The following is a 25,709-nucleotide window of genomic DNA, read 5'->3' on the forward strand; positions in this document are numbered from 1 at the left end:
GCAATTATTTTAATAAGTAAATATGGTCATTTTAAATGAATTATTATGATAATTTAAAATTAATTATTTCAAATATGTTTATTTTAATGTATAATTCTAATGCCTGGATTTAATAAGGAGTCAGAAAAAATACAAATAAAAATACAATTAATTTTGATGTTTTTAGGAAAATATAGTAAAAATGTATTGTTTTTATTTTTTTTATTAATAAATATATTTATTTTTAGGTAAGATAAACATAATAATACAATGTATCTCTCGTCTGGATGATTTATTTCTTGTCACCCTGTTGTCCTTCCGTTGTGAAAAAAGGCTGTCCTCACTCCAGCTCCGGCAGAAAATCGGGAGATTTTCGGGAGAATATTTGTCCTGGGAGGTTTTCGGGAGAGGCACTGAATTTCGGGAGTTTCCCGGAAAATTCGGGAGGGTTGGCAAGTATGGCCATAACTGCAATATGGCCCTCAATGGAAACGATTTTGACACCCCGGCTTTAGACAATTGCTGTGTCTACACTCCCTGTTTTTTAACAACTTTCAGCAAACACATAGAACTGTAGTTTTTGTTTTTTTTTACAACCGAGAACATTGCAAAAGTTAACCGTGTTGTTTTTACTAACATTGTACTGTACCTTTTTGTTAATGTGCTGTCCGCCAACATGGCCCACTTCCGTGTTTGTTGAGGGTCGTCGCGTAAAAACGCTCAATTAAAAAAAAACGAACCACACTTTGGACACCCTTGCTCAAGAACTACTGACTATTTTACCCGCTGATTAATATTTTATTAGAGGTACATTAAAATACGCTGAAATTACAGACACGCCTTTGGTCGCCCCAGTGTGGTCAGTGCAGACTTGGCGCCTCCCCTCTCCTCTATAAAAGTGCACAATCTACTCCCAGGGAGCACTCGCTGCCTGATCCTCATCACGCCACGAACGGGATGTGGACGCATTAAAATCGCATCCCTTCGAAAATATTTTGAGTAGTGCAATTTATCTCCATTATTTTTATTTATTTTTTAAATCCACGATGAAGGCTGTTCCTCCTGTCCGCTCCCCGGACTCCTCCTCCTCCTCCTCCCCCGGCGTTGGCTGGGAGCTCTCCCTCCAACATTTACCCAAGCAGGGCTTCCACGTCGCCCGGTCCAAGATGGAGGAGGAGGACCGCTGCTGCCTGCAGTACGACATGAACGACTGCTACAGCCGACTGAAGCGCCTGGTGCCCACCATACCGCAGGATAAGAAAGTCAGCAAAGTGGAGATCCTCCAGCATGTCATCGACTACATCCTGGACCTGCAGCTGGCCCTGGAGACGCACCCATCTCTGCACAAACAAGCGCCTCAGTGGACCGGAACCTGCGCTCCTCCGGCGTCCAACCCCAGCCGAACGCCGCTCACAGTCCTCAACACCGACCGCCACCAGGTACCGTTTGTTTACTATATTGACATTATGATGTCATGATCGCACTGTGCAGACAAAGCCTGGTGTCACGTGTCCTGCCTTATGATAGCGGATTTTAGTGCAAAATGCAACAACCCCGCATGTTTTCCATAAACCATATTTTGCACTTGATTGCGGTTTTTATGATTTGCATGATAATAACAATGACGGTGTGTGTGTCAGAGGCCCATCCTGCTGCTCAAGTGCCCCAGCCTGCAGTCTCCTCTGCACAAAAAGGGTCACTTTCTTATTCAGTAGGACAGAAAAAAAAAAGGGGGGGGGGATTTTGTCCTTTGTTTATGTATTATATGGAATTATGAATTATCAATCACATGTATTGGACATGATTTTTTTTTTTTCCTTTTTAATCTTTTTCTTCAGAGGACGTCGATTGTCAAAAAGCCCGAGGACTCGATTTTATGCCGCTGAGACATTATAAGCACCGCATTGGTAAGTTGCATTTTTGTATTTATTAGTGAAACTATAATGACACCAATAAGAGTGTAAATATAGGCCAGTGGGTGTCAAGAAGAATCATTTTGAAACATGAGAGGCAGGTGTGCTTTGTGCAAACGTCACTTGGGCCTTTTTTTTTTTAATTGCATGGAACTGGTGTGTGATGGTATAGAACTGGGGTGTCCAAAGTGCGGCCCCGGCGGGCCATTTGCGGCCTGCAGCTAATTTTGTAAAGGCCCATGGCACATTTTGTAAATACAATTAGACAAAAGGGACAAGAGGTAGAAAAATGGATGGATGGATATTACAAAAAAATATAGTGGAAGAAAAGAGCAAACAAGGTGTAATGTGACAAATAAATTGTTGCAGTATTGACACTAATAACACAAAGCTGTTTTTTTTACTTTCAAACTGTCATTGCTAAAAAAAAAAAAAAAATTATAATAAAAACAAATAATCAACAGATGGAGCTGAAGTTGAACGAGAGGTTTAAGTGTTGAAAGTAAAAATAATATAATTTGATATATGTCTTTTTTTTTAACACTTTTATGAGTGGGGGCTTTTGTATCCCCAATACCTTAAGTCTGATTTTTTTTGTTAAAAAAAAAGAGTCAAAAGCAATGTTGTTATAATGTATTTACTTACTAAAGGCTCCAATTACTTCACATCAAATCTATCACATATTATGTGTTTTTGCCTTAAAACTGGGGGAGGGGAAGGGCATAAAACATAAAAAATAAAAATGAATGTTAACATATAGAGCTGTGGTTGATCTATAGATATTTGGCTTTAAAAGTTAAAAAAAAAATATATATATATATCTGACAAGTAATACCTGACTACCACTATATTGACTGAGACCCTTTTGGGTCAGCGGGACCTTTAATGTTGACCAACATTGAAATTGAGAAGAGCCTTGATAGTTACAATAAATATTGTATATATTTGATATTTATTGTATATAAATATCAAAATGGCCCCCCCATGCGTCCCTTAGTAGAAAAAGTTTGGACACCCTGGTGTAGAATAAAAGTCTGGTAAAGAGGCCGCCAGTCGTCTGTACTGCAGTGTGGATGTCCGTCCTGGTTTGTGTCGGCTTGTCGGTCAAGCTCTTGTTTTGTTGGCGGCGCCGGTCAGTCTGGAGAGCTGTGCAGCTCACCCCACCCCATCCACTCTATTTATCCCCTCCACAGGTGTGCGGGCTGCTCAGAGCCGCTCCAAAAGCCAGCAAAGCTTCGCCAGGGACTCACGGCCGACTGGAGGCACAATCACAACCGAATTTGGAAAACCACTGGAAGGAACTAAACTCGCATATAATGAACATTTTCTGTTCCGCAGACCATGGAATTTGCATAAGACCCCTCTATCAACCCCATAATTGTCATATCAGTTCGGTTCTTTTGGTAATGACAGTCTGGAGTCACCATATTGAAACATTCTTGTTTGTGCTTAAAGAAAAAAGTGGGTCCAGTTTAAAGCTTTACTAAATTTGTACATTTCTTGTGGACATCTATTGTTTAAAATAGATGATGTGTGTTGGGATCTTTAAACTATTTGAAGGACAATTAAATTCGAGTGTACATAAAGAGAAATAAATGATCTATGGGATTAAAAAAATAAGCTAAATGAATACATATATGCTTGGAATAGACTATTGTAATTATTAAGATATTTTTATTAAAAACAATTTTGTGGTTTTGTAAATATTGTGTTTCCACTTGGAAGTCTTTAATGTGTTCTTTTATCCTCACACACTGATATCGTTTTTTTCAAAGGGTTTAATATGTAGCATGTCAGGCTCATGGAAGAGTTGTCAAATGTGCACTGAAGCAGGCCTCACTTTGTAGATAGTTCATTTGCTCACTTGTTTTTTTATACTCGTTAACTATGGCTCTGACCCTTTTGGGGCAATAGGCTGCTTCATGTTGTTGTTTATTTTTGAAGTATAAACAGGCCTGATTTCATTATGTTACAATGCACTGTTCTAAAAAAAAAAAAAATCCAGAATACGCAGCACTTCTTACAATGTAATACCTTAAAAATGCATCTCTGGCATCTTGACAGGTTTGTTGGCGAACAAAAAAAGCGATTCCAGCCGACGTAAAGTTCACTCAAAGAATAACGAGCCTTTATTTTTCATGACATTGAACACCGAATTTACCTCACCACCCTCCTGTCAGAGTGAGAGGGCGCATGTACATGACTGTCAGCTGCACTGTTCCGAGTCATCTTCACTGGCTTGTGAGGAGAAAACAATTAAAGTTTGCAGGAGTAAAACCTTCGTCGTCTTTTGTCTTTGTTTGCTGTACAAGTACTCATAAATGAGACCTGATAGTTTTTTAAGAATGTTTTCTGAAAAGTACAATATTGGTCTGAACTGCACTTTTTTTGGAATTGTCTTATCTTACACAATATTTATGTAAGACAAGCACACATTTTTTTCCTTTGTTTTATGCATTCTATCTCGTAAATAAACGCTAGCAAGAGTCAGCTAACATAGAGGTAATGAGACTTGCTCTATTCCACCTATAGAGCGCTCTAAAAAAAACATCCATCAACGTTTTGATGTTAAGTATATATATAATGTGGTAACAAGCACATTCATAACATAATATTTGCGTATGTCGCTCATTTTAAGCAAACGGCGAAGCACTCATTTCACAGACACATCATAACGTTTGCTATGTTCTTCAACAACAACTTGTACTATTAATCTACCATAAATTGATTAACGTGGACCCCGACTTAAACAAGTTGAAAAACGTATTCGGATGTTCCATTTAGTGGTCAATTGTACGGAATATGTACTGTACGGTATGGGGCGGTATAGCTCGGTTGGTAGAGCGGCCGTGCCAGCAACTTGAGGGTTGCAGGTTCGATCCCCACTTCCGCCATCCTAGTCACTGCCGTTGTGTCCTTGGGCAAGACACTTTACCCACCTGCTCCCAGTGCCACCCACACTGGTTTAAATGTAACTTAGATATTGGGTTTCACAATGTAAAGCGCTTTGAGTCACTTGAGAAAAAGCGCTATATAAATGTAATTCACTTCACTTCACTTCACTGTGCAATCTACTAATAAAAGTTTCAATCAATCAATCATGGCAGACTTAATGAGAGCCAACAATGACTACTTTGGGAAATATGATGATCCAGAACCTTATCTTTTTTTGAGCCTGAATATAAGGAGGATGAACTACAAGTTTAGAAGCTGAATGATAAGCAGATCCAGCAAGTAGCAAAATTGCTAAGTGCTTAACAAAACATATAAACCCAATGAACATAACAAAACAATCACTTACTGTACAATGTCTGCTCGCACTCGGGTGCCAACTGATGGGATGCTTATATATAATCATAGTCCACACGAATGTGGATGCAATCTCCGGGTCTAAATTGAATGTCAAAGTTGACCAACTTCTCGGTTTATGGCCACAGCCTTCTGTCATACAAGTAAGAGGCATGATTTATAATCTAGAATTAACTTTTACCAACTCAGAGGCGATGCAGCAGCTCACCGGCTCAATATGTCATTATCTGTATAAGCTGCAATTTGACAACCTCTGAGGAAGGCAACTGTTGTAGTCAAAACCGTCAGGTACAGAAGTAAACACACAGAATAACAACTTGCATATATTTTTCAAGACCTAATGAACCTCTTCGGATTGACCTCTTGAGAACCAGCGTCCACTGCAGTGGACATTTGTGCTTTGCATAACTGAGAGAACAAACACAAACGTCCACTGCAGAGGACGTCGGCTTTAGGAGGACATACAGAACCAGTGTCCACTGCAGTGGACATTTGTGCTTTGCATAACTGAGAGAACAAACACAAACGTCCACTGCAGAGGACGTCGGCTTTAGGAGGATATACAGAACCAGCGTCCTCTGCAGTGGACATTTTTGTGTTGCTTTACGAGGTCAGACACAAACGTCCACTGCAGAGGACGCAGGCTTTAGAAGGTTAACTGCATAAGCTAGTTACCTCTCAGTGATCACGGCGCCGCTAAAAGTAGTTCCTCTGTGTAAGCACTTATAATAACAATATTGATAATACTTGGTTAATATTCAGGTCACAATTGTTGGCGGGCTTTGGATGGTTTTTAGAGGGCTGCATTGTACTTGCCGTATATACAGATTGAAAAGCATAAAAAAAAGAAGGACGTGTGCTTGTCTTACATAGGGATTGTGAATAATCGGCAAAATTCCCAAAAAATCGCAGTTCTCCTGTAAGAGGCCAGAGGGACTTTGTTATACTACCAAAAAGGTGATATAACATACAAATGTGTTATGGGTACCTGCCGCATTAAAAATGTGTTTAGCTCGTAGTCACGGCCGTTGTGCCGTTAGGCAAGACACTTCAGCCACCTTGGGGGGGGCTAGTTGCAAATTGGCAGCCACGCTTCCATCAGCCTACCCAGGGCAATTAATGTGTGACTGTGGAGTGAAGGAATGTTGGCTTCTCAGTTTTCTGTGAAGCTCTTTGAGTGTCTCCACATCCATCCATCCATCCATCCATCCATCCATTTTCTACATATAAATATAAAACCTATATACATCTAATCCATTATTATTATTTTTAGTAGTAGTATTTTAAATATATCATACTAACAGTAGTATAATTATGGTTAAGGCATTTAGAGCCTGGCCCTACGATGAGGTGGCGACTTGTCCAGGGTGTACCCCGCCTTCCGCCCGAATGCAGCTGAGATAGGCTCCAGCACCCCCCGCGACCCCAAAAGGGACAAGCGGTAGAGAATGGATGGGCATTTAGAGCTATTATTGATATTAATATTGGTTTTTGCCATCATCTCTACAATGTAAAATTTACCAGGATTTAACTGTATTTTTTTCCCAGTAAAATACTATAATCCAAAATTTACTGTAACATTACAACAAATACCTGTAAAAATTACAATATCCCTATATTTCGGGGGGGGGGGGGGGGTTATGTATTTATTTATTTTTTGTCATAAAGAAATGCAATCATGTGTGCTTACGGACTGTATCCCTGCAGACTGTATTGATCTACAGTATATTAATGTATAATATAATAGTATATAATATAATAATAATAATATAATGTATATATTGTATTCTGTATGTTGATTTAATAAAAATATTTATTTATTTTTTTATTTTTTTATTTTTTTATTTCTTGTTCGGCCCGGTACCAATCGGTCCACGGACCGGTACCGGGCCGCGGCCCGGTGGTTGGGGACCACTGTCCTAAGGTACTCCATAGAGAACGTTGCACACAGCATATGGCTTCTTTTTTTTGTGATTAACTATATAATTACAATTGTAAAGTTAAAGTTATTTCTTATGTAATTAACTATACAATTACAGTTGTAAAGTTCAAGCATTTCCAGTAGCTGTAACATTATGGAAATTAACCGTAAAATCACAGTCCTGCAGTTACAGTAAATTACTGTAAAGATATTTCACAATAAATTGTAAATATTACAGTGAAAGTAATGCAATTACTAGCCAGTAATTTGCTAGAATTTTACAATGCACGGTGTATTCTATTATATTGTGTTCATCGTTTTAACATGATTAGTTTTAGTATCAATTCTATAATTTCATAGTTTACTTATTGGGGAGATTTGAGCTTTTAGTCTGTTATTTAACTATAATCATCCTGGCACTATTAGCTATTTAAGATGTTCCTGCTATGTGAAGCACTTTGGGCTGTATCAGGTGAAGGACTTATAATTATTTTAATTTAAGTTGAATTGATAAGGTACACAAATGAATGCATACAGATATGTCTCTCATAAAGATACACACCCTGCGATAAGAATTGTACCCTTTTAGGTACACGCTGGTACCGTTATTATTGAGAACAAATGAGTCCAAAGAGGAAGGTGTGGTGAAATACCAGTTTAATCCCCGATCCTTTTTTTTTATATACAAAAATGCTTGAAAGAGGTTGTTTATTAATTTATAGGTTATGAAGAAAATAATCCCTTTTCAGACTATTCAAAACCTACGATGGTCGATGAAGGCAAACACACAGCCACGTCCTGGCTCTGCAATTAAGGCAATGATTCAAAAACACACAAACAATATAAAAGACATGAAATGGGTAAATGCTGCAAATTCAAAGTGCTGCATTGTCACTTCAACGTTGCATGATCCAAAAACAAACGCTAAAGAAAAATGTTGCAAATGCTCTCTGCATGTCTTAATAAACATTGGCGGGATGAAAAGGTATTTTCTTATTCATGACTTTGGCCATAAAACTGGGTTGCTCTATGATGCTGTCAAATAATCTGTTTTAAGTCTCTGCTAGCATGGCTAACTTTTGTTTTGTCCCGCATTTCATTTGTGTGTGTGTGTGTTGTGTTGATACTGGTGTGTCTTTGTGACTGCCGCAGTTCACTTTCCTGTTTAGTTGTCTTTTAGCTTTTTAAAGAACAATGTACACATAATTTCTGTGTGGAGCACTCAGACGTTGCTGCACGTTTGCCTGCCTATCTGTTGTGGAATGTATATACAACACAGCCTTCTTTCCTCACCGTGTTTTATAAAAGGGCTACATACAATATTACACACATTTGCATAAAGGCAAATATTGACTTTAATAATAATACTGTAGCCTTTGTCTTGTATAAATTGTGTTTTTAATTCAACTGGTCCCAAGGGTACCTTGGTAGCTTGTTTCTAATGTGGAAGATAGCCTTACTTCTTTACTGCTTGTGTTTTTTTTAGGGCTGTCAAAAATATTGAGTTAACTCATGTGATTAATCACAAAAAATGTTCACATTATGAATCAATGCAGATTAATCATGTGACAGTTGTTATACGATCAGTGAGTGATGAGATGAGTGTGCATATATATGTACATTAATTGTGCCTAAATATATAAATTGATATGATGTGCATAGATATATAGATTTATTTTGCATAGATAAGTACATATGTATTGTGCATAGATAAGTACATGTATTGTGCAGAGATAAGTACATGTATTGTGCATAGATGAATACATTTATTATGCATAGATAAGTACATGTATTGTGCAGAGATAAGTACATGTATTGTGCATAGATAAATACATTTATTGTGCACGGATAAGTAAATTGATTGTGCATAGATAAGTACATGTATCGTGCAGAGATAAGTATGTTTATTGTGCATAGATAAACACATTTATTGTCCATAAATAAGTACATGTGTTGTGCATAGATAAGTATATGTATTGTGCAGAGATAAGTACATGTATTGTGCATAGATAAATACATTTATTGTGCATAGATAAGTACATGTATTGTGCAGAAATAAGTACATGTATTGTGCATAGATAAACACATTTATTGTGCATAGATAAGTACATGTATTGTGTAGAGATAAGTACATGCATCGTGCATAAAAAAGTACAAGTATTGTGCATAGATAAACACATTTATTGTGCATAGATAAGTACATTTATTGTGCATAGATAAGTACATGTATAGTGCAGAGATAAGTACATGTATTGTGCATAGATAAATACAATTATTGTGCATAGATAGGTACATGTATTGTGCAGAGATAAGTACATGTATTGTGCATATATAAATACATTTATTGTGCATGGATAAGTAAATTGATTGTGCATAGATAAGCACATGTATCGTGCAGAGATAAGTATGTTTATTGTGCATAGATAAACACATTTATTGTGCATAAATAAGTACATGTATTGTGCATAGATAAGTATATGTATTGTGCAGAGATAAGTACATGTATTGTGCATAGATAAATACATTTATTGTGCATAGATAAGTACATGTATTGTGCAGAAATAAGTACATGTATTGTGCATAGATAAACACATTTATTGTGCATAGATAAGTACATGTATTGTGTAGAGATAAGTACATGCATCATGCATAAAAAAGTACAAGTATTGTGCATATATAAACACATTTATTGTGCATAGATAAGTACATTTATTGTGCATAGATAAGTACATGTATAGTGCAGAGATAAGTACATGTATTGTGCATAGATAAATACAATTATTGTGCATAGATAGGTACATGTATTGTGCAGAGATAAGTACATGTATTGTGCATATATAAATACATTTATTGTGCATGGATAGGTAAATTGATTGTGCATAGATAAGCACATGTATTGTGCATAGATAAGTACATTTATTGTGCATAGATAAGTACATTTATTGTGCATAGATAAGTACATGTATTGTGCAGAGATAAGTACATGTATTGTGCATTGATGAATACATATATTATGCACAGATAAGTGCATGTATAAGTATGTTTAATGTGCATAGATAAGTACATGTATTGTGCATAGATAAGTACATGTATTGTGCATAGATAAGTGCATGTGTTGTGCATAGATAAGTGCATGTATTGTGCAGAGATAAGTACATTTATTGTGCATAGATAAATACATTTATTGTGCATGGATAAGTAAATTGATTGTGCATAGATAAACACATGTATTATGCACAGATAAGTACATTTATAAGTATGTTTATTTTGCATAGATAAGTACATGTATTGTGCATAGATAAGTACATGTATTGTGCATAGATAAGTACATGTATTGTGCATAGATAAGTACATGTATTGTGCATAGATAAGTACATTTATTGTGCATAGATACAGTAAGTACATTTATTGTGCATAGATAAGTACATGTATTGTGCAGAGATAAGTACATGTATTGTGCATTGATAAATACATTTATTATGCATAGATAAGTACATTTATATGTATGCTTAATGTGCATAGATAAGTACATGTATTGTGCATAGATAAGTACATGTATTGTGCATAGATAAGCACATGTATTGTGCATAGACAAGTACATGTATTGTGCATAGATAATACATGTATTGTGCAGAGATAAGTACATGTATTGTGCAGAGATAAATACATTTATTATGCACAGATAAGTACATTTATGGAAGGTCACCTGCTGCTCCTGAAAATGAAAGGAACCCTACCCAAAGATATCATTGGTTGCTGTGGCAGCTGTCAGTCCATTGTCGCGATCATTACCTCTGTAGCATCCATCCATTTTCTACCACTTGTCCCTTTTTGGGCTCGCAGGGGGGGCTGGACCCTATCCCAAATTTTCTTGAATTGTGGTACGAGACCGGGGGGGTTCGCTTGTGACACCGGCAAACATGCTTTATCAGTATCATGCTTTAAACCCCTCTTTGAAAAGCTGTCCACTACAAAACGTGGTCATTGTAGCCATTAATCCTGACTTCTTCATTTTGTTTTAAAAAAACAAATAGTTTTATTAAATGTTGTTTTGTAGGTTAAAGTGTTGTATTTATTTGTGCTCCTCAGTTTATGCTCCTGATCAATGTTATTGTATTTTTTCCTATATAAAGTTTATAGAATAATTTTTTTCAGTTTCAAATGACTCAAAAAAATGGTATAGTTTAAATATAGAATACCTGTTTTTTAAATTTTAGGCAAATTGGTGCACTTAAAATATTTTCTGTTACAGACTAAAAAACGAGGTTAGTAAAGTTATCCTATGTTGTAAGTTGATCTATATTTATTTATTTTTCCTTGTTTTGTTTTCTGATACTAAAGATACGATATACGGTATAACAATTTTATAGACAAATGACAATGTTTATAGTCGAGGAGAAGAGAGGGGTGTGGAATGTTTTCTTCCTCCTGAGGGGGTCATAGCATCAAATAATTGAGAAGCACTGCTCTATAGTATTCAGCTGTGTCCACCAACTCAAGCATGTGAATCATTCAAATCAAGAAGTGTTACTTAGCGTAGAACTAAAGCAGAATTAGAACACAAGCATGCAGATAAAAGGCCCAACCAGCATGTAAACATTAACTAAGCACAGCACGATAGTTTTCACCACAGACAGTAAAGGCACAGCACTCAGCATGACGTCTATACGTGTGTTGGATCAAGGTAATTAGAATTTAAATACATTTACATATATACAGTATATATACAAAATTTTAGCCACAAAGCTGCCATTTTTTCCCCAAAATTATCTAAGGCCATTTTATTTTCTACAGTGCATTACTGTACACGGAAACACCGTACCACTGTTAATGTTATGGTTCATTTGGAGCGACTAGGCTGGTTTTTTTACAGTAAAATGCACTTTATTTTTATCTTTAAGAGTGTAGCCAATCGATGATTGTGAAAATTAAATTAATTCATTATTAATAAGATGACGCATTCATGACTCCCACTGTGGCGTAAAAAAAACTGAATGGGCGGTATAGCTCGGTTGGTAGAGCTGCCGAGCCAGCAACTTGAGGGTTGCAGGTCCAATCCCCGCTTCCGGCATCCTAGTCACTGCCGTTGTGTCCTTGGGCAAGACATTTAACCCACCTTCTCCCAGTGCCACCCACACTGGTTTAAATGTAACTTAGATATTGGGTTTCACTATGTAAAGCGCTTTTGAGTCACTCGAGAAAAGCGCGATATAAATATAATTCACTTCACTTCACTTCAAACCTTTATAGCAATTTAAGGAAACACGAAGCTGTTAAATTTGTTGGCACGATGAACAAATGTAATTATTTTGTTCCTTTACACCAGTGTTTTTCAACCTTTTTTGAGCCAAGGCACATTTTTTGCGTTGAAAAAATCCGGAGGCACACCACCAGCAGAAATCATTAAAAAACAAAACTGAGTTGACAGTAAAAAGTCGTCATTGCAATTGTTGGATATGACTTTAAACCATAACCAACCATGCATCACTATAGCTCTTGTCTCAAAGTAGGTGTACTGTCACGACCTGTCACATCACGTCATGACTTATTTGGAGATTTTTGCTGTTTTCCTGTGTAGTGTTTTAGTTTTTGTCTTGCGCTCCTATTTTAGTGTTTTTTTTCTTTTTTTGGTATTTTCCTGTAGCAGTTTCATGTCTTCCTTTGAGCGATATTTCCCGCATCTACTTTGTTTTAGCAATCAAGACTATTTCAGTTGTTTTTTATTCTTCTTTGTGGGGACATTGTTGATTGTCATGTCATGTTTGGATGTACATTGTGGACGCCTTCTTTGCTCCACGGTAAGTCTTTGCTGTCGTCCAGCATTCTGTTTTTGTTTACTTTGTAGCCAGTTAGGTTTTAGTTTCGTTCTGCATGTCACGACAGGGACTATGGGGGGTTTGTTTTCCCGAGATGCAAGAGAAGTTGGAGTGGACATGATGTGAAGGTGAATACATATTTATTCTGACTATAAAAAGAGTGAACAAAAAGTGCGCACAAGGCGGAGATAAAACTTGGCTATGAACAAAAACTTCCCCTAACGAAGACTAAAGACATGAAACAAAAGAACTGCGAAACGTGACATGAATAAACAAAACTTACTTGGAACAAGCATGGAACAATGGCATGGAAGCATGATTGACAAGGGTAACAGAAGCAATGTCGCCAGGACGACCAACAGAAAAAGACAGGCTTAAATAACAGTGACATGATTAGTGACAGGTGCGTGAATCAAAATGTGCAACAGGTGAAACTAATGGGTAACCATGGTGACCAAACAAGGGAGCGTAAACATGAACTAAGAGTGTTAAACAACCAAACAGGAAATAACTTAAACAAAACATGATCACAGACATGACACTGCATAGCCTTCCCTAAGCTTCAATGCCTTTTCTTAGCGACACTCGCCTTTTGTTTAATTTTGGTTTAAGCATTAGATACGACAACAAACCCTCGTCATCTCACAAGACGTGTTCCTGACATATACAAAGCAATTACTTACCTGCTGCCACCTACTGATATGGAAGAGTATTACACGGTTACGCTGCCGAGCTCTAGACAGCACAGACACTCAACAACGGCAAATTATTTGCACACTATAATTACTGGTTTGCAAAAAATATTTTTTTAACCCCAAATAAGTGAAATTACATATCTCCCACGGCACACCAGACTGTATCTCACGGCACACTAGTGGTTGAAAAACACTGCTTTACACACCCTAAAAAATTACCATGATTTCATCGCATTTTGCAGATTTTTTTTTTCACAACAAATTACCGGCACTGTACATTCAAACTGATTTGCACACTCTTGCACAGAAGGTGGTGATTAAAACGAGAGAGTAATTAATAATAATAATAAAAAACGATTGTGAAGTTAGAGCATGTAGCTGTAACTTTATTGCAGTTAAATGTAAAACCAAAGCTCCCGCAGTCACAGTAAATGACTGTAAAGATATTTCACAATAAAATACCGTACATGTTACCGTGATAGTAATGCAATTATTAGCCAGTAATATGATGTGAATTTACAATGAAAATGTTCACAGTAATGTAATGTAAAAATAGATGAAAGCTATTTGGAATTATTGTTAATTATGAAGGGCAGCACTTTGGTCATGTGATCAGCATACACTGTAAGTTATTGTTTTTTGTTGTTGTTGCTGTTATCGCCATAACATACCTGAGGAATGTGGATTCATGGATTGATCGTTTATCCAGCCTAGCTGGGGATGCCACACACACACCTTTCAGGTACGGCTCCTTGCATCTGCAGGCAAGGCCTCTGCAAGTGTGTGTTGTGAGTGACTTTGTAGATCCTCACCTAAAAGTGTGATCCTTGTGATGAGACCATCCACTGCTCAATTCACGCAAACATTATTTTTCGTATTATTATTATTTTTTAAATAAACAGAGATCAAAACCTGGACATGAACCCATGCAGATAAAGCAATAACTCATCTAACTTGACAAGCTTCTGTTTCATGCTATTTCACACTTCCTGGCTTTGATTAATTATATGCAGAATCACCCAAAATGTTGTCTGTATTATTATAAAAGACGACATCTGCTGCTGCATATTCAAATAGTAGTTAGATGATGTGTAATTACCGTCATGCGGCGCTACATAACGTGCATTTACATTCTTAGCTTTACTAAAGTGTGACTTGAAAAGTGCATCGTTTGTCATTTACGACATTAGAATTTGCAACTGTACTTAAGGTACGTACTCTCACCTTGACCACAATATTTGGTACTGCATGTTCTATTTGGTTTCAGAACATCCCATCGCAATTAATGGTAAATGGGTTATACTTGTGTAGCGCTTTTCTACCTTCAAGGTACTCAAAGCGCTTTGACACTATTTCTACATTCACCCATTCATACACTCATTCACACACTGATGGCGGGAGCTGCCATGCAAGGCCCTAACCACGACCAGAGGTGGGTAGTAACGCGCTACATTTACTCCGTTACATCTACTTGAGTAACTTTTGGGATAAATTGTACTTCTAAGAGTAGTTTTAATGCAACTTACTTTTACTTTTACTTGAGTATATTTATAGAGAAGAAACGCTACTTTTACTCCGCTACTTTTATCTACATTCAGCTCGCTACTCGCTACTAATTTTTATCGATCTGTTAATGCACGCTTTGTTTGTTTTGGTCTGTCAGACAGACCTTCAAAGTGCCTGCGTTACTGGTGACGTTTCACTCCGTTCCACCAATAAAATGCAGTCACTAGTGACGTTTGACTCCGTTCCACCAATCAGATGCAGTCACTGGTGACGTTGGACCAATCAAACAGAGCCAGGCGGTCACATGACCTGACTTAAACAAGTTGAAAAACTTATTGGGGTGTTACCATTTAGTGGTCAATTGTACGGAATATGTACTGTACTGTGCAATCTACTAATACAAGTTTCAATCAATCAATCAAAAGTGTGAAGGAAAAAAGACACTTTTTTATTTCAAACGTACATCCCGTCACAAGCCTAAAGACTGACTGCACAGTTCCTGTCTTCACAATAAAAGTGCCGCTCCATCGCGCCTGCGCTTTCAAAATAAGAGTCTCCGAAAGCCAGCGCAAACAAGCTAGCAAGCTACGGAATTTGCCGCCAATGTATTTCTTGTAAAGTGTGTGAAAACGAATATGGAAGCTGGACAAATAAGATACCAAAAACCAACCACTTTCATGTGGTATTAGACAGAAAGGAGGAACTTTTTTTCTCCTGCATTTGAAAACGTGGACGTTAAGCACTGCTGTCTGATTACAATCAATGCAAGTCATCAGAATCAGGTAATACACCAACTTATATTCTTGTCAACATGAAAGAAAGGAATCTATATGTGTTAAACATGCATGTATATTCATTAAAACACCTTTAACATGTAAACAAAAACGGCAAAATAAATAAATATAAATGATATACTGTATATCAATGTATGTGTATATATGTATATATATATATATATATATATATATATATATATATATATATATATATATATATATATATGATATGTGTGTGTATGTTACTCATCAGTTACTCAGTACTTGAGTAGTTTTTTCACAACATACTTTTTACTTTTACTCAAGTAAATATTTGGGTGACTACTCATTACTTTTACTTGAGTAATAAATCTCTAAAGTAACAGTACTCTTACTTGAGTACAATTTCTGGCTACTCTACCCACCTCTGACCACGACCCATCAGGAGCAAGGGTGAGGTGTCTTGCTCAAGGACACAACGGACGTGACGAGGTTGGTAGAAGGTGGGGATCGAACCAGGAACCCTCAGGTCCCCAATTCTGCCCCATTAGGAATTTAATAATGTTCTGTTCTTTATTTACTTTAATTCACTGCTGATTTTGTTAATTTACTCTGGCAAAGAAAAGACCATGATCCTTACTTTATATAGTAGGTTTATTTGAACAGAAATACAGAAAATAATCACCAAAAACCCAATAAATTACAAGTAAATAATTATCATGAGACCTTTATTTATCGTATTTTTCGGACTATAAGGCACACTTAAAATCCTTTCATTTTCTCAAAACTCGACAGTGCGCCTTATAACCCTGTGCGCCTATTGTACGGAATCATTTTGGTTGTGCTTACCGACCTCAAAGCTATTTTATTTGGTACTTGGTGAAATGATAAGTGTGACCAGTAGATGGCAGTCACACATAAGAGATATGTGTAGACCGCAATACGACTCAAGTAAACACCATCATTTTATATGCTCCATTGAAAATATAAATTACTCACGGCGCTCAAAAATCTATCAAAATGTTTTAGTCAAGGTCAAGGTCAAGGTTCAACTTTATTGTCCCCGCGGGGAAATTTGTCTTGGGCACAGTGCATCATTGCTTTCTTAACATACCCAAAAACAACAGAACAAAAACACAAGCACAGACACAACCACAACCAACCATACAACTAACATTTAAACATCAGAACATGGAGCTTGATAGACATAGGTGGCACTTTGATGTAGGCATAAAATCTACAGTATGGAGATAAAGATAAAGTACCAATGTGCATTGCACTAGAGCTCATGGATAAAGTGCTGTGTGCTAAAGTGCTTAGTTCTAAAGTGCTATGTGCTAAAGTGCTATGTGCTAAAAAAGTGCTAACCTATGTATTAAAATTCTATTGCACATTGTTGGTCAGCTTAATGGAGGCTGGAACAAATGATAATTTAAGGCGGTTAGATTTGCATAGTGGGACCCGGAGTCTTCTCCCTGATGGCAGGGTTCCATATTCAGGAAAGAGTGGGTGTTTTGTGAGTTGGAAATAATTTTCTTAGCTTTTTTCCTAACTGCCTGTTCATAGATGCTCTGTATAGGCTCATATTCTTTCCTCCCTACGATTTTCATTGCCGTTTTATGCATGCCAGCCAGTTTGCTTTTTAGCTTAACGGTTAGGTTGCCAAACCATGAGGTAATATTAGTATAATATAGTACGACTTTGGTAAGCTATGAAGCCGCATCGCTTGATGGATTGTACTGTGCTTCAACATACGAGTATTATTATGGTGTGTGTATAAGGTAAGACATATTATCTGGCGTTTTGTTTCGCAATATTATGCAAAAGCAACTTTTCTTACCTTCCGGTACCTGCTGATCTGTATTTGGGATCTGCATAAGTCCTGAAAATTAGCACGTGTCCACTTTTATAGTCCGTACCGATGACGTAGTCGATAAACTTCTTCTTTTTCTCTATCTTCTTGTTATGGGACATTCATCCTCCGCTGTTGCCATTTCTACTATAAAGTAGTGTAAAGTTCTTACTTATATCTGTCAGTAAACTCACCATGAAAGCACTAAAACATACTGGTGTAGTGAGTTTACATAATTCACCCAAGGAACTTTAGTTATTAGAGTTCCGGTCGGACGGTTTTTCATGGGGCACATTTCCGGTGTTGTTATTGTTATACTAGTGAGCCACGGATGAGGAGATGCTGCTCCGTTATTGATTGAAGTAAAGTCTGAATGTCATTAAAACAGTTAGCTCCATCTTTTGACCCTTCTTCCACCCCCGTCCTTGCACGCTACACCGCTACAACAAAGATGACGAGGAGAAGACGCTGTCGAAGGTGAGCCACGTAAATAAGACCGCCCACAAAACGGCGCATCCTGAAGCGACTGTCAGAAAGCGGCTTGACGACGATCTGTAAAACATCATCTATGCAACATTTTGACCAAAGAACTACCATTACATGTTATGTAGACCACAAGGAAGTGTTTTAAATTTTGAAAAAAAATAATAATAATATGACTCCTTTAATGCGCCCTTTAATGCGCCTTTTGTATAAAAATAGACCTGACTAGACCTGTTCATCGGCAGTGCACCCTACGGTCCGGAAAATACGGTATTTATTTGTGTATTAAGTTTATTTGTTTGTTTGATAGTTCGTTTGTATTACAGCTTGAGCAAAGTGAACGAACAAAAGTGTTAGACATTCCTATGCAATGGAAAAGGGGCAGGATTAAATAAGCCCTGCTCCTCACTATTCCTTTTTGGACATGTTGCAATGCCTTATTGTAACTGCATGCATGTTCGAAATGACCTAATACTATAAACGAGTGGTTCTCAAACTTTTTTTTGGCCAAATACCACCTCAGAGAACACTTGGCTCTCCAAGTACTACCATAAGGACCAATGTTAAAAATACAGTAGCGTAGTAGACCTAAGTATTCATTAAAAACAAGGCAGAGGTTTCCTCTAACAAGTGTATTTCATCATTTTGGCCACGGTAACATTAAACACAGTTTGAAAGGTAGCACTGTGTTTGAATTAAGTGGTTATTTGGCGTACCACTAGATCGGGGGTCAGCAACCCGCGGCGCTCCCCAGCGACTCCCTGGATTATTTTTAAAAAAGGATTGAAAATGGAAAAAGACGGGGGAAAATACATTTAGTTTTTGTATGGGTTTTGTTTGAGAACAAACATAACACAAACCTTCCCAATTGTTAGAAAGCCCACTGTTTAATATGTTTGTGTGTATGCGTCACTGATGAGACTATTTGGTGAACATTGTTTTGTCCTACTAATTTCGGCGGTTCTTGAACTCACCATAGTGTGGACTGTGACGCAACAGTTTTATAGAAATAAAGTTTGACTGACCTATCTGACTGTTTTGTTGACATTCCCTTTAGCGCAGCTCCATCTAATGGATGCATAACGTAACCCCAGCCTCTACTGTAGCGTCTATTCTATGCGCCTTATAATGTGGTGCGCCTTATAATGCGGTGCGCCTTATATATGAACAAAGTTTTAAAATAGGCCATTCATTGAAGGTGCACCTTATAATCCGGTGCGCCTTATAGTGCGGAAAATACGGTAGTTAATAATTCCTACTTTGTGGAAATGTATTTGCCGCGGTCAGGCCTGGAATTGATTAAAAGTGATAAAAGAGGGCTTACTGTACTGTCTTTTTTTTTATTAATACACACAATATCTGTAAAATGTATTTTAAGATTTACCAACAGCTGCTTGACTTCTGGTCTAGCAGCATTTTTGTGACGATCTGTCACTTCATTTCTGTTTCTTTCCTTGTTTGATGTTTATTTCCTGTCAGCGCTCTTATTTTTGTTGCATTTCCTGCATGTCTCCCAGAGCGCTCATTCCCCTCACCTGTCCTTGATTGGCAGCCGGGCACACCTGTTTGCAGCTGCCAATCAGGCGGCTATTTATGCCTGCCTCGCCTGTTCCTCAGTGCTCGAGGATTAATTATGTTGAGAACCTTTGTATGCATGACGGCTTCTCCTCTGTTTAAGTATATTAAAATCCTCTTACTTGGGGTCACAACCGCCGCAGTCATGCGGGTTCACGACAATTTTGTCTTATTTGGGCGTGCCTGTTAATTTTTTTCTAGATCATTGATTCAACTGAGAACTACAATCCATAATCTATTTGGTCTCTAATTTTTTAAAAGAAAAAAAATAATTACGGTCGTGATGTGTATGTTTTAATGGAAATGGTGTTTCATTTTTATTTCAGGGCCTTCTCTGTGGTCGGCCCTAAGCTCTGGAACATTATGCCCCTCCATGTTCGAACTGCTCCCACAATGGAGTGTTTTAAGTCTCGTCTTAAGACCCAATTTTATTCTCTGGCTTTTAACACTACGTGTGTAGTGTGGTCCTGTGTTTTTAAATTTGTATTTCTAGTTATTGTTTTAATTGGTTTTACCCTTTAAAATTGTTTTTAATCATATTTATTTGTATATTGTTTTTATATTGGTTTTATATTTATTTATTTTGTTTTTATTCAGTCATTGGTGGAGCTAAAAATAGTATTTGAATCTTGATTTTCATATTTTTTGTGCAGCACTTTGGAAACATTTTTGTTGTTTAAATATGCTATATAAATAAAGTGGATTGGATTGGTTTTTATTGCATTATGTATTTTGAAATAATTGTGATATTTTGTTTTTGTATATAGTGTATTCCAGGGGCGTCACTAGCTTTTAAGGACAGGGTGGGGGGCTTTGCCCCCAGGAGATGCACAGGATGCGAGCGAATGTTACGCACGAGCACAAAACTTCACAAACGGCTAACAAAGACTTAGAAATGATTCATTGTTATTTTTTTTATTTTTTTTAAATGCACGGGACGAAATGAAATGCTCCCCGGGACGATGGCTTTTAAACATTTTTTTTCTTTTTCTTTTTATGTATTTATTCATTTTACATTTTATATTAAATGTCTTGGTTTTTCCTCCCTCTGAAAATCCTATGAAATGTTTAACAAGCCATCCTATAATAATAAAACAGCTCTTAATGTAACAATACAATAAAACAAATATATTTAATTATGTTTTTTTCATTATTTTAACAATAGGCTAATGTATATTACTTTATATAGATTCTACAAGAAACACAAAACTTAAAAAATAAATGATTTACAATTGCACACACAAGGTTTTGTGCAGCTTCACTCAATGTAAAGGAAGATAATGTGCTTCGTACACCTGCAGGACCGCAAGCAAGGTCGCAGAGAAAATGCGGGCTGGAATTTGAGTGATGTGGGCATTTTCTATATGAACAAGTGGAATGGATTGGATACCGACGCAGTAAAGGGGCTCTCTACCTTACGCTACGAAGTGAGGGGAAACTAAGTGAATAATAACAGGTTATATGATTATTTATTTAAACACATATTTGAGCCACTTTATAATGAATATGTCTGCATTTATTTGTAAAAAAAAACACCAAATTATTTAGGGGGGCTTAAGAATATTTTAGGGGGGCTTGAGCCCCCCTAAAATAGGCCTAACAACGCCAATGGTGTATTCTACAGTACCTGATGACCTGACTAATTCTAATGAATGGAAATTTGACTCATAAAAAAATTGTGGACCTTTAAGACTTGAGTTTGATTACCTCACACACCTACTGCTGAGACGAGAAAACAAAATTATTAAAAAAAATATATATACTCTTCCTTTTTCTAAGCCAATGAATACTTTATGGATCCTCTGTCACATTTGGATCTAAATGTGCGGGCGGCCCTGCTCCACTTGCAAACATGCAACAGATGTAGTATTTTATTGATGCCTCATTAATCACAATTATATTTTCCAAATTCATATTACGTATGATAATTAATGCACAATTATTTCTTCATTTGGGTTGCGTTTGCATTGATGATGTGACACTTCATGTATTTATTTATGAGAGGAAAAGAGGAAGAAACAATAATCCCACTGTGAATCATTCATTTTAATTACGCGGCCTCAGATGATGCTTTTACAACAGTGATATGAGATGTGCGTCACCAAGGAGGACCTGCACTGACAGCCGACACCTTAGGACCTGCTCACACGAGAACCTTCTAGTTTCTTCGAATTTTTGAAAATACTTTAGTTTTGTTAAAGCTACCTTATTCACAGCACAATATAATTTGCATGCTGTGATCAGGAGACTACCTGGGCCCTCCATACACAATACTCATTTGGGGCCCCCATCCCACCCTAAACCCAATGTCGCTTCCCCATACACATACCTAATATGTTTACGTGCACTAAAAAATATATTTCTGCATGGATTTGGTTTAAACAAGTTTTTAAAACACATGTTAAACCCTAAATTAGGATATGAGGTAGTAGTTAAAGTGTCCAAAATAAATACACATAGGATTATTATCAGTGGATAATATGAATCATAATAATATGTCATTGTTATGATGATATTACAAACCCCGTTTCCATATGAGTTGGGAAATTGTGTTAGATGTAAATATAAACGGAATACAATGATTTGCAAATCATTTTCAACCCATATTCAATTGAATGCACTACAAAGACAAGATATTTGATGTTCAAACTCATAAACTTTATTTTTTTTTTGCAAATAATAATTAACTTAGAATTTCATGGCTGCAACACGTGCCAAAGTAGTTGAGAAAGGGCATGTTCACCACTGTGTTACATCACCTTTTCTTTTAACAACACTCAATAAACGATTGGGAACTGAGGAAATTAATTGTTGAAGCTTTGAAAGTGGAATTATTTCCCATTCTTGTTTTATAAAGAGCTTCAGTCGTTCAACAGTCCGGGGTCTCCGCTGTCGTATTTTACGCTTCATAATGCGCCACACATTTTCAATGGAAGACAGGTCCGGACTGCAGGCGGGCCAGGAAAGTACACACACTCTTTTTTTACGAAGCCACGCTTGTAACACGTGCTGAATGTGGCTTGGAATTGTCTTGCTGAAATAAGCAGGGGTGTCCATGAAAAAGACGGCGCTTAGATGGCAGCATATGTTGTTCCAAAACCTGTATGTACCTTTCAGCATTAATGGTGCCTTCACAGATGTGTAAGCTACCCATGCCTTGGGCACTAATGCACCCCCATACCATCACAGATGCTGGCTTTTCAACTTTGCGTCTATAACAGTCTGCATGGTTCGCTTCCCCTTTGGCCAGGATGACACGATGTAGAATATTTCCAAAAACAATTTGAAATGTGGACTCGTCAGACCACAGAACACTTTTCCACTTTGCATCAGTACATCTTAGATGATCTCGGGTTTCTGGGTGCTGTTGATAAATTGCTTTCGCTTTGCATAGTAGAGCTTTAACTTGCACTTACAGATGTAGCGACCAACTGTATTTAGTGACAGTGGTTATATTTACATCCAACACAATTTCCCAACTCATATGGAAACGGGGTTTGTATTTTAAGTGTATCTACTGGCAGTTAAGTCTCGCCCTGTCTTCAAAACCTAGTGACACCTCTGTTTCTAATTTAAATTCAAGGGTCCTTGACTGCACTACAGTTATGTGTAATGAGATGCACAAGTAAAACTTAAACAAAACTTTTTCCTATGCTGCCACAGATACGGTATTTTTCAAACTATAAGGCACACTTAAAACCCTTTCATTTTCTCAAAAATCGACAGTGCGCCTTATAACCCGGTGCGCCTAATGTGCGGCATAATTCTGGTTGTGCTTACTGACCTCAAAGCAATTTTATTTGGTATATGGTTCAAAGATAAGTGTGACCAGTAGATGGAAGTCACACATAAGAGATATGTGTAGCCTGCAATATGACGCCAGTAAACAAGACTAAAACTTTAAATGTTCCGATGAAAGTAAAGAACATGACACATGGCACTCAAAAATCCGTCAAAATGTTTTAGTACGACTTTGAAGCCGCACCGCTTGATGGATTGTCTGCCCATTACGGCTCCCGTAGTCAGAGATACAAGTGTTACTATGGTGTGTGGATAAGGACCGCAAAATGGCACCCATTAGCAGACATGTTATCTGCCGTTTTGTTTCACAATATTATGCAAAACCAACTCTTCTTACCTTCTGGTACCTGCTGATGTGTATTTGAGATCTGCATAAGTCCTGAAAATTTGTTACGGGACATTCACCCTCCGCTGTTGTCATTTCTAATAGAAAGTAGCGTAAAGTTCTAAGTTCTAGTTTACATTATTCACCCAAGGAACTTTAGTTATTAGAGAGTTCCGGTCTAACGGCTTTTCATTATGACTTGTGACTTACTTCTGATTAAAAGTATGCAATTTTACTCAATCCTAGGACATGAGTGTTTAATGTGCCTATTTTAAACATATCATTGTGCTACTATCAATGTTTTTTTTAAATTCCCAGTGTTCCCAAAATTCCCAAATTTCCAAGAAATTGCCGTTTAAATGAATGGACGTATTCATAGTTCTACAATGCCCTAAACCAGGGGTAGGGAACCTATGGCTCTAGAGCCAGATGTGGCTCTTTTGATGACTGCATCTGGCTCTCAGATAAATCTTAGCTGGCATTGCTTAACACGATAAGTAATGAATAATTCCGCTGGTAATCACAGTGGTAAAAATAACGTTCATAATATAAAACATTCTCATGCATCTTAATCCAACAATCCGTTTTCTTCCGCACTTGTTCATTAATGGTAAGAAGTATTTCATTTATTATTGGTTGACTTCAGAATAGCAATGTTATTAAAAAGAATAAGAGACTTATTATACTCTAAAAATGTTGGTCTTACTTAAAAATGCACACATTTAGTTGTATTCAGTGTTAAAAAAATACTATATGGCTCTCACGGAAATACATTTTAAAATATTTGGCTTTCATGGCTCTCTCAGCCAAAAAGGTTCCTGACCCCTGCCCTAAACTTTTAACATTTTGCAGCATTTTTAATCCTGATTCCGACCTTTCGACCATCCACCCGCACTCCTCGTGTATTGGCTTTTTTTTCCTGTTTGACACCAAACGGGTTCGACGAGAGAAAAGCGTGCCCCGCGGAAAAGGGGAAGGGACCGCAAAACAAAAGGGAAATTTTGGCATCGCCACCGCCAGTCGAGGCTCCCAGGAGACGGACGATGAATTACAGAAATGAGATCTCAGATAAATGCCAAAGCTTCTCTAAATAGCAGAGAGAATGGCTGCACGCCCCTGGAGAACGCACAGATTAGAGGGGGAACCCACAAGTCTGCCAAAGCCCTAAAAGAGTGCTGTGTGTGTGTGTGTGTGCGTGTGTGTGTGTGTGTGTGTGTGTGTACAATGAGGTGGCCAACAGCCATGTCACAGAACACGACCCTGAGGTGCAGCCATCAGACAGCCAATATGGCGCACTAAATACTGCCGCTCCATCAGGGCGGAAGCGCTCCCGCCGCCTCAAATCCAACAGGTTTTGTTCACCTAATGAGCCTAATTAATGAGTCTATTCATTCACATATTTTTTTTTTTTCTCCCAAAGACATCACAAGGCGACAGTAATACACTGAAAGTTGATGGGCTGTTTCGAGGTCGTTGAGCGAGACCAAAGCAAGGAGAAATATAAAAAGCATGAAAAGTGAACATCATTTGAAGGGGAAATGCACTTTTTGGGGGAATTTTGCCTATCATTCACAATCTGTATGTAAGACAAAAACAAATATGATTTTATTTTTTTAATGCATTGTAACAAGTACCGGATTATAAGGCGCACTGCCGATGAATGGTCTATTTTTGATCTATTTTCATATATAAGGTGCACCTTATATATGAAAATAAATAAATAATATAGTCATATTTTTTTTCTAAATGGAAAACTCTTCCTTGTGATCTACATAACAT

At 37.3% G+C, this 25,709-nt stretch overlaps 1 protein-coding gene across 2 annotated transcripts in view; it reads left to right on the forward strand.

Annotated features, from left to right (window-relative positions):
- The first annotated feature begins 882 nt into the window (after positions 1–882).
- id4 (inhibitor of DNA binding 4) overlaps positions 883–25,709 on the forward strand; it is a 37,009-nt gene continuing 12,182 nt past the window's right edge. Inside the window, exons 1-3 of one of the 2 annotated variants that reach the window (XM_061948664.2) lie at positions 884–1,418; positions 1,818–1,886; positions 3,086–4,169. In XM_061948664.2, coding sequence (XP_061804648.2) covers positions 1,026–1,418; positions 1,818–1,865 — 441 coding nt within the window. In that variant the 5' untranslated portion in view covers positions 884–1,025 and the 3' untranslated portion in view covers positions 1,866–1,886; positions 3,086–4,169. Of the gene's footprint in view, positions 1,419–1,817; positions 1,887–3,085; positions 4,170–25,709 lie in introns of those variants that run through there. The other variant, XM_061948672.2, reaches the window with a different exon arrangement.

This window comes from Nerophis lumbriciformis, linkage group LG04 (assembly GCF_033978685.3).
Source record: "Nerophis lumbriciformis linkage group LG04, RoL_Nlum_v2.1, whole genome shotgun sequence".
Classification (NCBI taxonomy): Eukaryota; Metazoa; Chordata; class Actinopteri; order Syngnathiformes; family Syngnathidae; genus Nerophis; species Nerophis lumbriciformis.